The 14,658-nt window shown below is 40.8% G+C and overlaps 2 protein-coding genes across 2 annotated transcripts in view; one reads left to right on the top strand and one right to left on the bottom strand.

Annotated features, from left to right (window-relative positions):
* Positions 1–2,817, top strand: part of ZRANB3 (zinc finger, RAN-binding domain containing 3) — a 42,990-nt gene extending 40,173 nt beyond the window's left edge. Inside the window, exons 18-20 of the mRNA XM_010019406.1 lie at positions 435–828; positions 2,041–2,172; positions 2,719–2,817. Coding sequence (XP_010017708.1) covers positions 435–828; positions 2,041–2,172; positions 2,719–2,817 — 625 coding nt within the window. The remainder of the gene's footprint in view (positions 1–434; positions 829–2,040; positions 2,173–2,718) is intronic.
* A 2,782-nt stretch (positions 2,818–5,599) lies between these two features.
* Positions 5,600–14,658, bottom strand: part of RAB3GAP1 (RAB3 GTPase activating protein subunit 1 (catalytic)) — a gene marked incomplete at its 5' end in the record, with an annotated part of 15,190 nt that continues 6,131 nt past the window's right edge. The window contains 8 exons of the mRNA XM_010019407.1: positions 5,600–5,842; positions 8,682–8,784; positions 9,953–10,068; positions 10,178–10,281; positions 10,371–10,467; positions 10,988–11,215; positions 12,798–12,935; positions 14,064–14,432. Of these exons, the coding sequence (XP_010017709.1) occupies positions 5,600–5,842; positions 8,682–8,784; positions 9,953–10,068; positions 10,178–10,281; positions 10,371–10,467; positions 10,988–11,215; positions 12,798–12,935; positions 14,064–14,432 (1,398 nt within the window). The remainder of the gene's footprint in view (positions 5,843–8,681; positions 8,785–9,952; positions 10,069–10,177; positions 10,282–10,370; positions 10,468–10,987; positions 11,216–12,797; positions 12,936–14,063; positions 14,433–14,658) is intronic.

The following is a 14,658-nucleotide window of genomic DNA, read 5'->3' as shown; positions in this document are numbered from 1 at the left end:
GGAATTCATAAGTAGCTATGAAGGTTCCATACAGAAACCAGGATGTTTCCTTTGACTTCTTTACTTCTGTTAAATAGGGGGCTGCAATATTTACATTTGTATGTTACATGCCTGATTGATAGAAACTACCATTTCTTTATAAATACAGCATTATTTCAGTTAATAATTAAGTGTACGTGTATAAATATAGTAAGATGTGCAAAAAAAACCCAACCCGTTATATTGACAGATTTTGTTTAAATGGAAATGTAAACCAAGTAGATGACTTGCACTGTGCACGCATCAATCTAAGCAAGATATTATTTCAACTAAAATTGGTATTTCAGAGCATAAGAGATATCTAATGGACATATACAGTGCTTAAATAAAACTACTGAATTGCATTACTGAGTAACCTCCTTCGGCAACAGCTGTGCTTTGTTCTCTACAAACAGGTTGCTTTCAGAAAATGGAGGAGGCCCTTTGACTCTTCAGCTGGAGCAGGCTGAAGCTGAAGGCTCTTCCCTATCCAAGGGTTATCTGCAAGCCCTGGACAGCCAAGGGAACCCCCTCTGTCTCAGCTGCCAGCACCCAACAGCTCAGCTTGACCCAGGCTGCCAAACCCGTCCCTGGGACACACGATTCTGCTCTCATGCCTGCCAGGAGGACTTCTCTATTCGCTCTCGTCAGAGCTACCTGAGGACTAAAGTGTTTGAAATTGAACACGGTGTTTGCCAGTTTTGTAATCAAAACGCCCAGGAGCTTTATCTCAGCATCCGAGATGCACCCAAGAGTCAGCGTAAGAAACTTCTGGAGAGTTCCTGGATGTCTCACCTTCCACTTGGGCAGGTAATAGTACTGGTTTTTAAGCAGTAACAGCTAATCTGTGTGTTCATGTAGGAGAGTCCAGCGAAATCCAAAATGTTCTTCTTACAGGTTTAAGATAGGTTAGTGTAGCACCAGCAACAGCGTAAGAAAAAATAAATCCTTAAAACAAAAAAAACAAAACAAAACCAAACACAAGAAATCCCAATGTCTTCTAACGCATTTTTTGTCTCTAAAAGGCATAGGCATCAGAGTTCTGCACTTTATTAATGACCTTTATGGTTATGAAACAATTCAAGAATGGATGTGGTCTAGCAGTACGAGGTTATTCCTACTTTGCAGAACGTTCGGTGTAAGAGCTTAAGAAAAGCCAGTTGTCCTGGCTCCCCCTGGTATCACCTCAACATGCACCACAATCTTCCACTATTCTTCATGGTTGTGATTGATTCTTCAGTGACTTGAAGGCAATGGATCAGGGAGGGAGAATGTTCCTATGTAAAGTGGTGCTTTCATTCATAAACTAAAATATTATTTTCTGCTGCAGCAGCTGCTGGTTCTAAGTTGTTTATCTAAATTCTCCAGCCACTTGTTGAAGCTTGGGAAAGAAAAACAAAAGATAATTTACCATCACAGGTGGTATGTATGAGATCAGCTTTGTTTCTGCTCATTCCTGACAATGTGGTAGTGCACATCCAGAAGACTGAGAAGCCTTGCAGAGTGGGGTTTCTTGGGACCTTCTAGCAAACAGCTCCATGCTGTTACAATTACTCCTTCACTTTCAGAAAGCTGGCACTCAGGGCTTTATTATCTGAGGTTTCTCAATGCTTGCTGTTAGAATTACCACTGACTTGACTTGATCAAAAACTTAGATGACAAACACCTAGTTGGTCTTTCTTTTTTGTGATGGAAATATAGCTGTTGCACTTTTTCTTTGTGTTTAATATCAGCACTTGATCATAGAATGGCATTGAAGATAACTTGCTGAACCTTTCATTCTGTCTTTCTTTGATCCACTGTGATGTGCTTTAGCATGCTGCAGGCTAGGTGAAAATATCCCAACTGAAATGACAGTTGTTTGCTTGTCTAGTGGGAGTAACAAGAAAATGCTAAGTCCTATCTTCTCTAGAGGAAAGCTATAAATAGCTACTTCCTGAATTATTTTCTTATGGTAGAACACACATGTGGTTCAGAAGAAATATCTCACGCTTCCCCTGTCATGTCCTTTGTTCACTGCAGTTGAATGAAATTATAACAAACCCAACAGAAGGCCAGTTCTGGCAGGTGGACCACATCAGGCCTGTCTACAGCGGAGGGGGACAGTGCTCCCTGGAAAACCTTCAGACTCTGTGCACAGTCTGCCACAGGGAGGTCAGTGTGGTCTCACCCGAAATCCTCACCCTCTCATGCAAAAATGTTGTGGAACATGCACCAGGCACTAGTTGTCATCAAATAAGTATTTTGGTAAAATGATAAGAGGTAACATAGCCTGACCCCAGGCTCAGAGCAGGTTGCTTAGCACACCCTGCCCTGTCTCACCCCCTGCTCACCCTCAGGGCGAAGACTCCTGCCAGGAATGCACAGGGAGGCATGGGGCCTGGCTCCAGTACCTCCTACCCCTCTGTTTGGCAGTAGGAGACTAGAATTAGACTCCTTCTCAGCCCTGTTGTCCCCAGCTGAACCCCGGTGCTGTCAGCCCCTCCATCCCATACCTGAAGAGGGAAAGGCAGCATTAAACTGTTACAATATGACAGGTTCCTCAGGATTTGTACATATGTTACTGTAACCATTTACATTTTACTATGTTGTCTACTACAGCACTAGACTAAAGTTTAACTGTGGGCTAATGCTTTCCAAGGGGCACACTATTGCCAAGCAGCACTACTTACTAAACAGAGCTACCCTTCTCTTTTGCAGAGAACTGCACAACAGGCTAAGGAAAGAAGCCAGATGAAGAGACGTTCTTTAGCTACAAAGTATGGCTGTGATATCACAAAATTTTTTGTGAAGATGTAAAATGCAAAATACTTGCAGGTATATTCAGGAGCCAGTATGCTTACGTAGTTTTCCTCATGCAGTGATTAAAAAAAAAAAGTCTTCATAGTCCATCATGCTGGTGGTAGAGGTAAAAAAATGCAGAATTAAACCCCAGACATCATTTATAACATGGATGTGCTCACCCAAGGCCACCTGACAATCTAAGGTACTTGATCATGGTTTTATTTTTATGACCCTGTGGTTTAAAGCTAGATTTCTGTGTGTAACCTTAACGTGACTGTGAAGCATCACTGCTTTCTTATTATGGGGTAGTTACAGCTGTGAGAATTTGAGTTGAAACTGCCATTGGTCTTGCAGGGTTCAGTTGTATTGGGGACATTATGGACCACGCAGATCTCTCAGTTTAAATTCTTTGCTTTGTTCACATGTTAGAACTGCTGGAGAAAATACAGGCTCTGGTATCTGTTATGGCAAAAATAGCACGCGAGCGATTTGTTTCTTCTAGAACTGTCTTACACAGTTCTGATCAGCCATCAAAGGCCTGCCTACTACTGGCTCTGGGCCTGACTGACAGCACTCTGGCAGTTAGGATCAACATCAGCTGAAACCTGGTTTTACTTAAACCAGCTTGTATTAAGAACTTAGTCACGACACGGAACAGTAATTACCAATTGTCTCATCAAAGGTAGTTTCTGGAAAGTGCTACACTCCGTAACAGGAGAGTGGAGACACTGGATATTCTGGCCTGGTTATGTGGCTTTCTTTATGGTTACTTCAAATAAATAAATACATACTTTCCTGGTTTTACTGGTGAGGATTTTTTATGCTTTATATGTCTTCCCCCACACCCCCTGAGTGCCGCAAGGCAGTAGCAAGTTCATAAAGCACATCCTCACACTACACATCCTTTACTAAACATACATGCCTGCAATTTCAAGTACATCTAGTTAAAATAAGCTGGAAAGCTTTCTGGGTCAGCCTTACAAGAAAATTTCTTAAAGTTTTAAACATTCTTTTTCTCAGGTAAAGATTTAAGACAAAGTAGGGGGCAAGTGCACTGTCTTCTATAGAGTGAAACTGCCCTTTTCCAGCAGACACCTTGACATAACAGCCCAAAGAAAGTGTTACGTGATCTTTGAGTTCTCTGAATGTGATTAAAGGGTTTGCCTTTGCAGCAGTTTAAAAGACCAAGAAAGAAGAGCCTGACTGATAACTAACTGTAAAGGAATGTCAAGTTTCTACAGCCATCACAAGATGCCATACTTTAATGTAAAGTTTTATGAAGACAGCACAGGCAGGAGAAGAGGAAACCAGGACTATCAGGGAATAAGTTAAAGATTGCATCGGGCTAATTAGTAGGTAATTTAAAGAAGCTACACAGTTAAACAACAGCTACATTGGTCTTTGTCTTTCTCATCCTTCTTATGAGAGGAATTTCCCTCAGGTAAACACAAACAGCCTGGAGAACTAATTCTTGACAAGATCTTCTCTGAAGAAAATTAACTCTTCTTTATCCTGAACATTTTTTTTTCTATGTGATATAGCTTACTCTGAGGGAAATACTCTTGCACCTCACCCCTATCCCCTCAAAAGAAGTTTTAGGGTAACTGCTTTTACTCAGGGGACCCTATTACACAAGGTAGAACTTAGCTGTCTACACTTAATATACTCAAAGTCATAAACAACGCTGTTCCTAGGTCAAAGTATCCAAGGATGGCATTTAAAAAGTATTTTGACAAAATCATTGCTGGTACACAAAGAAGTCTGCGAGCTGCTACTAAGTTTGGATTTATTGAGTAATGTCAACAATACTGTAGCTGGTTTTACATTTCAGTTTGTAAAGTGATGCTGATCTTTTGCCAATTCTCATTAAAACACGAGGATCACTGTGAAGCAACATTGGCACATACACATGGTAGTGTTTGCACGATATCCACTGGGGTTAGTTTCCAGCACAGGATAGAATTGTCTCATCACATCAGATCAGAGACAAGTATTGCATTCCAACAGACTCCGTACACGCCAGCTGGTTGCTTGCAGTAGAACACCTCCATGCCTGTCCTTTATGTCCACCTTTGCCCCTCGCAGGCAGGGAAGGGCATAAAGCATCCAAAACCACCAGCAATCCACCTCAGGCTATCAGATTTATAACCCCAAATATATTTACTTCTGTCTGGGAGAAGTACCCAAGACACGATCTTTTTGGACAACTGCTGCACTGCTAGAAGAGTTTAGCATGAACTAGAAGGTACTGTATATTTGAAATAAAAATAAGGCTAGTGTAGAAGCAGTCGCAACTTAGTGATTAACCAAAAAATACTGGGCTCAATATTTATGATTAGCAATAAATACAAATTACTTAGTATTTGCACATCAATTTAAGTAGATTACTACTGTCACTTGATAAAGCCTGATTAAGAACTGTAAAGCAGCACATTCTGCATGAATTTCAAGATGAAGTATTTGCATACAGCCCATTCATGTCCTTTAGGAAACAAGCTAATGCAAAATAAAATAATAAGACCCCCTTTGGACAGAAAGGAGACTGCAAAGCTTTCATCCCCAAAGATCTGATTAGAACTACTCACGAAGCCGTTCCACACCTCCAGGTTAAGAGCTACTTACAAGCATCCTTGGCTGTCACTTCAGTTCTGTCCTTGGGAATATGACACTGTCCCTAACGACGACTGTATTGTCTCCTCACCACAAGCCAGTCAATTTGCAACATTCCTTTTCCCCAAAGGAAAACTAAGGGCGTGCTGCTTGTGAAGACACACAAGATGTACCACGGCCCGAGCCATCAGAAGAACGTTGTATCTGCTGAAAAGGCACCTGCAAGTCGGAAGTCCTCCTTGGTCAGCACACTGTACATGCGCTGGGGCAGGGGTTTGGAGTACGGGGCCGGGCGGGGGACAGTCGTGCGCAGAATCACCTCCCGGCCTGTAGGTGGTGGGAAGTCTGCAACACTCCCTGCGTTGGGTCGTCGCTCCTCTGCTGGACCCGATCTCCTCAAGTCCTCGTCAAGTGGAGGCACTGCAGAAACCTTAAGTAAGAGCAGGGGTGTAACTACAGGGCAAGCTCTTTTGCAACATTAGGATTCAGAAAATGTCTCTTAAGAGGGAACAGAGGAAGGTTAGAAATGGTAAACACGTCAGAAGGCGCTAGGTGTACACAGACCAAGACACTAATGGGATGTCAAGAAATAAACTGCACACAGCCAAATGGAAGAAACTCCACATATGGATGGTGAAGCTCAGCCCAGATCAAGCTCCTGGTTTTTTGGCATCATGAAGCAAAGAGTTTGACCAGACGAAATGCCCACTTCACAAGCGGGGCTTTCTCCTCAGCCCCCTGTGGCTGCACAAGGCCAAGCCAGCCTCCTTTTAAAAACAGTGGCACCACTGCAGTCTTTGCCTTTTCAAACTCAAAAGACTACTTGGATAGGTGCTTTCCGTGAGCAGAAAGAGGCTTGCCAAAAATTACCCTACAGACCAAGTGAGACACTGCACCAATCTCCATTGACACTCATCGCCTCAGCCAGCAAGCAGCAACACTGAAATCTGAATACTGGAAGACGGGCTGGCATGCTCCGTGCCAGTCCAGTAAACATTCCCTAATTACGTTTACGTATGTATGCACCCCCCATACCCTAACAGGGTCCTAATTTAAGCACACACACCTCAAGATTGGCAGTGGCACTGAGGTGTGGCAGAGCCCACTGGACATCCCTCCTGGCCCCTCGGCCACCCCACTGTGCTCCCCAGGAGCAGCAGGACCCCGTGTCACTCAGCTCTGTGACCTGTGCAGGAACAGTTCCAGGAAGCCAACGGAGAGGATGCTCACTGTGCTACACTTCTTCGTGTAGTGATCCCAGTTCTTCCTCAAACCTCCCTCCATCTCTGCCCAAAAAGTTCAGTAGTTTCTGGGATCCAAATTGCAATATGCAGGTACCATCCATCACTGCCTCCCTGCCAAAACATCTGGCTGCTCAAGTAACAAAATACGGTGACAGCAACAGAAGAATATAAAGGCATGGCCACATATTTCAGCATCGCAAATTGTTAATGTTCACTTCAAGAAATTACTTTGGGTTGGGTTTTGTTTTTTAAGGATTTCTCTCTCTTTTCACTACCTTTTAGGCTCTAAAAATACAATCTGGGAATGAGGAAAAACCATTCTGGAAACACAAAACTATTTTTATGCTTAATATGTAAACAACGGCACAAACTAACTCAGGCTGCTGTACTCTATCTACCAAAAGGTTCAACTCTATGAAACTAGGGAAGATGAGTGGGAAACGAGGGACAAAGTTGGTTACCTCATCAGAAGATTCAGTCAGCTTGGAAAGGGATGAGAAAAGAACCAGTGATGAAAGATAGAAACAAAGGCAAGTCAGAGGTGACTTACAAGAGGTTAGAAGGAGATTGTAGGTTTAAGAGACATCATGCACTCTACGCCGAAGAACATGCACTTGCTATCATAATTTTCCTGAGAAGATTTGAGAATATAAGAACACATTTTACACAACTCAGAGAAGAGCCCAGGTTCCAAATGTAATGAACAAGGAAATAATTCAACTTCTATTTACCAAACAGCTCTCTTCTAAAATAAATCATGGTAGATGAAACACAAAGTGGGTTTTGTAGCAAGTTGGCTCCTGTCCCACTAAGAAGGCTTAATTAAGAGTCACTAGCTCCTAGTGAGAAGTACCTGTAACCTAGTCTTAGTTACTTATGTTTCAAGCAAAATAAACCCCTAGAAATTTACACTCTTTATCAAGCATTAATGCTAGAAACTCCTACTCAACTTTAAAACCAGAATGCCTCGATATTAAAAAGACAAGCACATACACATGCACACAGAGGGGCCAATCTTGGGCTCTACAATTAGGGAAGCCGAGGTGTGGCTGGTTGACATGTTGAGGTGTGCAACCACATTTTCCCTAAAGACTAGAGGGATAAAACAAATGTTCTTATTTTCATTTCTCAGAGTAACTATGATCCGTTTTCAGAATGGTCTTTTTTATTGAGTTGCAAAATACAGATTACTATAAAAGCATCCATACCTTGAAAGTGTCTAAAAAATGATATTTTTCACAGCAGTGATTTCCATATGGGATTTCAGGCCCTAAGATGTCTGCAACACTATGCTACCTTTATACCACTGTAGTGAAATTTTAATTAGATAATTTGATGCTGTGAACAGGTGTAATTCTCACAGAAACTGGCAGCTAATGCAGTCCAAGAAGTTTTAAAATCAGTAATTTAGAGCTAATTATTACAAAGATTGCTTAAGAGAAAAAGGAATATTTATACCAGTATCAGCTAGGAAAGGGTTTCCAGAAAACAGATGTGACAGTGGCAGTGTGTAATCTGAATGTAGAGTTGTACTGGAAATAGCCTGAAACTTCCAAGGCACCCTGGTTTCCACATAAGAAGCCTCAAGTATTCCAAGTATAAGCCTTAGTTAAAAAGTTAGTCCTAAAATACTGAGTATTATGATATTTCTTTACATGCCTATGTGAAACAATTGACACACTTGACTGTTCTTGCTGTGATATTGTATATACCATGTCACTGGAGTGCAGCAGAAATTTGTGCCATAATAGCATCACCGATGTCACTGTTTGAAGTAAATCAGACATTAGTGGCACCTCCATCTACCCAGCTGGCTTTAAGTGTGTGACATTCCAGGTTACTTCTTTCATCCTGCGAGGTTCCATTAGTGCCAAAATCATGCCAAACATCACAAAAATCCCTTCAAGCACATTTATGACAATACATGCTTATATGCAGACAAAATAAACTGGCATCATATGATAAGCTGTTGCCTTATACTGCTGAAATTAGAGGTGCCAGCAAAGCAATTGAGCTTGCTCTTACCCTCTGAGCATTCACGAACAGCTTGTGAATAATGCTGCCAGCAGGTCCTCTTCCTGCACCGACAACTGATACTTCTGGCTGCTCCAGGAGACAGTTTACAAATCTGGTGGTACAAATTATTGAGAAGGAAAAAAGGACTGTTTGATTCTCAGCTGTATCTAGTTTGCTGATCTACAACCAGAATTGTTTCCTGTGAGAAGGTCTCCACCCAGCACAGAGCAAGAACTGGTAGACACTCACAGGAGTTCTCCGTTCTAAAAGCGTAAGGAAAAAAAACCCCGACATTTACTTCTCAGCATCCCACCCAAACACTATTGCCACCTTTTCATCCCTTCACTCCTTTCCCTCTGCCCTGAAGATATTAGGAAGAAATTCTTCCCTGTGAGGGTGCTGAGGCGCTGGCACAGGTTGCCCAGAGAAGCTGTGGCTGCCCCATCCCTGGCAGTGTTCAAGGCCAGGTTGGACACAGGGGCTTGGAGCAACCTGCTCTAGTGGAAGGTGTCGCTTCCTAGGGCAGTAGCAGGGGAATAGAACTAGATGATCTTTAAGGTCCCTTCCAACCCAAACCATTCTACACTTCTATGGCTACTCTCACGGAGAAGCTGATTACCCCCATTGCTGCAGGATCCACAGGCCCCAACAACAAGACAAGATTTTTTTGAGCATAAAGATCTTATTTTGGTCAGACATCACTCCTCTGAACTCCCAACATGTGCTACTAAAATGCCATCTCTCCCTTTCATCCCTCCCTCAGCACAGCAGTGAGAAATTAACATCGGGTTTTTAACATTACATATTAGTCATCTTCAGCAATAAGTAAATAATCTGTCAGCAGGTAGTGAAGCAGTGAAACATGACTTGTTGCTTGTCATTCATATGGTTCCTCAGTAGTGTGTTTCAGTAAGAAAATGTAAGAACTATAATAAGAAAATGTAACTTTGGGGGGGTATTTCATTCCACATTAGTTATGGGAAATATTAAATCCCTAGTCCTTCTAATTTCACCTCTTCTGTAACAAAGTTCATTAAGTATACCTTCCGCATACATAAAAAAATATAAATGAAATCCCCAGGATTGTCAGGATAAAACCAAATTCCATTAAAACAATCTGTATTGCATGTTGTCAAAGAGATGGTTACTTACAGGAGCGCTTAGGGTACCCACACACAATGTCTCTAGGTAGCCTAGGGACAGGGACAGCTAATGTTTATAGTTACTAAATAGCATTCCTCAGTATTTCTGGAGGGTAGGGGGAAGGGGTTATCAGTCACCTTTGCAGATCTTCTTTCTCCTCCTCATTTTCACATTTCTCTACCCCAAACTTTGCTTTCAGAGACCTGGCCCTGGCAATGATAGCTTCCACACTCATGATCTGTGCAATGATTTCCTGCAAGAGTTTCATAAAAGAGAAAATTAAAAAGCTATTCTTTTAGCACTCCTGGGAACTGTGTAAATGCCTGTTTGGTTTTCAGCCCCAGCCTCTACAAAAGCCTTACTTCCAACTTCTTCTCCTCTGGATTGGGGAATCGTAGAACTTTACTGGAATGGGATATTATCTGCTTAATAATCTTCTTAACTGAAGATATATCTTCTAGTGCCTCTATTAGGAGGAAAAGAAACAAAGAAGTTGTAATTATTGCACCAGTGTTCACCCTAAAATATCTTAATAATTTATTAAAGCTTATTTACCTTCTTCCTTTACCTTGAGTACAGCTGCGTGGATGATGCAAGGCAGGAGATGCCTTGCAAGGTCAGCTGGTTTCTGAACTGCAAGGTAATGAAGCACCTAGAACATTAGAATATTTAATATATTAGTCATCAAAACTACTTCCCAAAGATACAGTTAACTACAAAAGATGGGCACCTACAGCAAAGAATTCACAAGAAAGGAGCACCATTGTAAGACAGGATTCAATACATAGTTTTACATGAATCCTGTGACTGATGATAGTCCCAGCAGGTTAGAATGAAACTAAACTATATTTTAGGAACAGTTTCGTTTCCCAACACACACATGCAGATAAAAATGTGGTTTATTTACTAATAATTCAAAGAAATACCTAATACAGCTTGTGAATTACTGTGAATACACTATTTTAGATATTTCAAATGCATTGTTGTACAGCAGCAAGAATTTCTGATCCATGTTCTAAGAATTTCTAACCCTAAGCTGTCTACAAGACCGTTTGGTAACTCCCAAGAATATAGTGCAACAACTTGTTACTGTTTAAATCTTCCAAGAGGAAGAAGAAAGGGCTGTTACAAGCATTACAGGTCAGACTATCACTAGTTATAGAGATTTTTACCTTCTCTGCTTCTCTCGTGTCATCGAAGAGTCTCTTCTGCCTCCGCGCTGGGACTGGTTTGGCTGTTTCCCAGGCTTCCACCCACATGTTGCTGGGAATCTTCATTCGGGCACTCAGCTCACCCTTAATTACTATATTCCCCTTTTCATCAACCACTTCCTCTTCAATGTAATCCCGAGGGGAGTACCACCTCACAAAATCCTCCAAACAACAGCCAGGATTAGCTGCCTGGAATGAAGAGGAGATAAAATTTGTGCCTGAAAAATCCCATAAAGCCAGGTTAACCTGGATAGAAAGCAATAGGGTTCAGTGGGCAGAGCACAGGCTAGAAGCCAAAACTCTGGGAATTCACTTATTAGTCACCAGACCTGGGAGGGCGAGGGAATAAAGCATAAACCAAGATGACAGCAAAGGGTAAAACACACACAACAAAACCAAAGAAAACCTTCTTTATCAATTATTTCTGGGAAGATCAAAATTGTACTCCTAAATCAAGCTCTGTCTGGTACCTGACACATAACAATAAATATGAATTTTCACTGTTGTTTTAATCTATAAGCTCATAACATTAAAGACTTAGATAAAACAGCCTGAGCTTAAAAGAAACACTGGGCTGCATTAATACAGTTTCAGCACTGACTTTCTACCTTTTAAAACTCCAGTAACAAAATTTACCTTTTCTTCTTCCTTTAAAAAAGGAACTTAAAAAAATAAAACTCCCCAAATCAAAACCAACTTCATTTTTCATAGTTGCAACGTCAACACAAATAAATACGTCCATAGGTCTAGAACACAAAAGGAAAACCAGTTTTCTATTCCATGTTCCTACCAAGAATGCACTTCCTCTTATGATTCTGGGTCTATGTTCTTGAGTTTTTGGATCACTTGCACCATAGAAATAAAACTCCTACATACATCTACTATGACATGAGTCACTGCTAATAAACTGATTCTGATATGTTATAAGTATTCTTACTCTACAGTACATCTGTATCCTTTTACTACAGAGTAACACTACAATAATTCTCTCTCTCTCTCCACACATCTCTCTCTATCTTATTTCATGACAGAATCTCCAATCTTTTTTGAGTTCTGAGATCCTCTGATGACAGCAGTGTATATGCTCATAGCTCCCTCTGCAGAGCTCAGAAAAGAAATGGAGCAAATTACCAAAACCACAGCTAGTCCAGTTTGATGAACAGCTGTATAAAACTTCTAAATAGTGGTAACTTACCCTTCTTACTGAAGGACAAAACATTTTCAACTATACATAAAAATTACGTCTACCTCCTGAAAGTCCAAATACAGAATTATGTGTCAATAGATGTGTTTTTTTTTTCTTTACACCACCTTTACATTTTATCCTTTTGAAGTCTGATTAAAGGTGCACTTAGACCTAGACACAGATAAGAGAGACACTAAATGAAATCTACAAGGCAGTGGGATGGCGGTACATGTGATGTTGATTCAGGACTTTGAGGCACAGTTTTCTTCTGACATCATTTTGTATGGGCTGGTCCAAGTTTCCAATTCTCAACCTTTCAACTGTGTGTTTTGCTGGTGTTTTTCCCTTCCCACAGACATTCTGCAAATTTACTGAAACATTACAGCATAACAGGCTAGATAAAACTGTTAGAACATGAAGTCTATCAATAGGGGGTTTTTTTCAAATTTAAACTATTTTGAAACTGTTTTATGGAGGAAAAAAACCCAAACAAACAACACTTGTCAGAAAAACCTTCCAAATTGTTCAACATGAGCAAGAGTTTGAGAAGAAAAAAGTCTCACAGAATTTTTCAAGTAGTAGTACCTTAAAAGACTCCATATCTGAGAGCAAGCAGGCACTCTGCATGCGTGCCCGAAGATGAGCACCTTCTGCTGATGTCCCTAGTTTTGCCAGTACCTCTGACTGTTCTTCCAGTAAATCTTCAGTCATGGGCGCTGGTTCCTGTAACATGGAAAAAGACAACTTTTCAAATTGCATCTTGGAGACTTAGCCCTTGCTAAGGAAGAGGGAGTGGAAATATCCCTGTCACCAAAAGGTCATTCAACTTTACTTGTACTCAAAGGAAATAACCACAACTTTCTAACGCTTAAACTGTTTATCCTAAAGCTGTGCATCTGGAGACAACACTAAAGAAACCAAACAAGCTAAAGAGAAAACAAACGGAGTATGAAGTAACAATTTAAGGATACACTGTTAAAATGCCAAAATCCAGATGAAGTGCAGGAGGCATTTGACTGATACTATTTTGTTGAGATGGATGAAAATACACCTAAAGCAATGTAGAATCTTTGTCATTGACACTGTCAGCATGTAATTAATTGAGACCATTTTGCCTGACTACACTTGCTCATCCTTTTACCCACACAAAGCAACACTCATTATAAATAATGTCTCCTAAGTGAATGAAAAATACAGTATTCTCCATGAACGCTGATTTCAAATGACTTCCTCTGACGCCACCGCTTCCTATTTCATCCCTAGTCATTCCACAAGAAAGTCTGTATCAGATAATAGTTCTACTTGTTTGATGGTAAACCTGCTTTAGATAATGGTACCAAAACCAGATGACTACAGCCTTTTAGATAGGAGTTGAGAAAGGGTGTTTTTCTTCTTTTCTTTAAAAGCAAAAAAGTAGCAGTAACTGTGATCCAATACTCTAGTCAGTCAGCTAGAAATCCTCAGGGTGGAAGGCCCATGGCAGTTCCTACTTTACAGGAAATAAGTAAGGAGAGGATGGAAGATGCCTCGAGAGCTGGAAATAAAAAGAAACCCAAATTTAAGGCAAGCAAGACAGCTTAAGTCCTGTTTTAAAAAAGAATTGTTTTGAGTGAAATTTGGTAAAAAGACCCATTCTCAAATAAAATAAAATAAATAAAGCATGTGAGATTTCAATTTAACAACCTCATCAAGTTTCAGAAATGGAAGCCAAGACCTTAGGCCCAAAACACTTGGCAATTCTTAAAACAGGTAAGGCTATAATCTGCAAACTACACACAATTTCACAATCCTAGGTCTGAGCCACACTGCATGAGTCATATTGTGCATCTGACTCAGCTCTTGCTACCTAACCTGTGTTATTGGAACGTAGAGAGGCTCTCCTGGATGCAGCAGTGTCAGCTTTCCATGTGGATGCAGACGACCTTCTGGTTTTAGGTTTACAGGTTCTTTGTTGACTTCTTTTGCTCCTCCTTTCTTTCCATTTTCCTGCCCATTTCCTTTAAGGTCTTCTGTGTCACTGAGACATTCAAAAAATTCCTCTTCACTGTCACTCCACGATTCCCAAGATTTGCCAACTTCTTTTTCCTTATCAGGATTATCTCCAGAGCGGTCCACTCCTTTTCCAGCATCACCAGAAGTACCACCAGGTGAACGATCAGACATGCTCCCCCTTTTCCCCTCATCTCTTGCTTTCTTTCTTTCAATGCAACAGTTTAACATCTAACAAGTTAAAGGGGAAAAACAAAAAACCAAAAACCAATGTCACAGAAAAACTTGGCGAGTCCCCCAAAATCTCTTACAATTTTAAAAGATAACAATTACATTGAACTAGTTGCTATAATATTTTCCCAAGAAATGAAATCCAGACCGAAGAATACAAGCATAATTAAATCCATGACAACAACGTATTTAGCTAAAAATTGCTATAAATTTGACAGTTCGGGGC

The sequence above is a fragment of the Nestor notabilis genome, unplaced genomic scaffold (assembly GCF_000696875.1).
Source record: "Nestor notabilis isolate BGI_N333 unplaced genomic scaffold, ASM69687v1 scaffold3218, whole genome shotgun sequence".
NCBI lineage: Eukaryota > Metazoa > Chordata > Aves > Psittaciformes > Psittacidae > Nestor > Nestor notabilis.
This window is presented reverse-complemented; position numbering and strand designations above follow the sequence as displayed.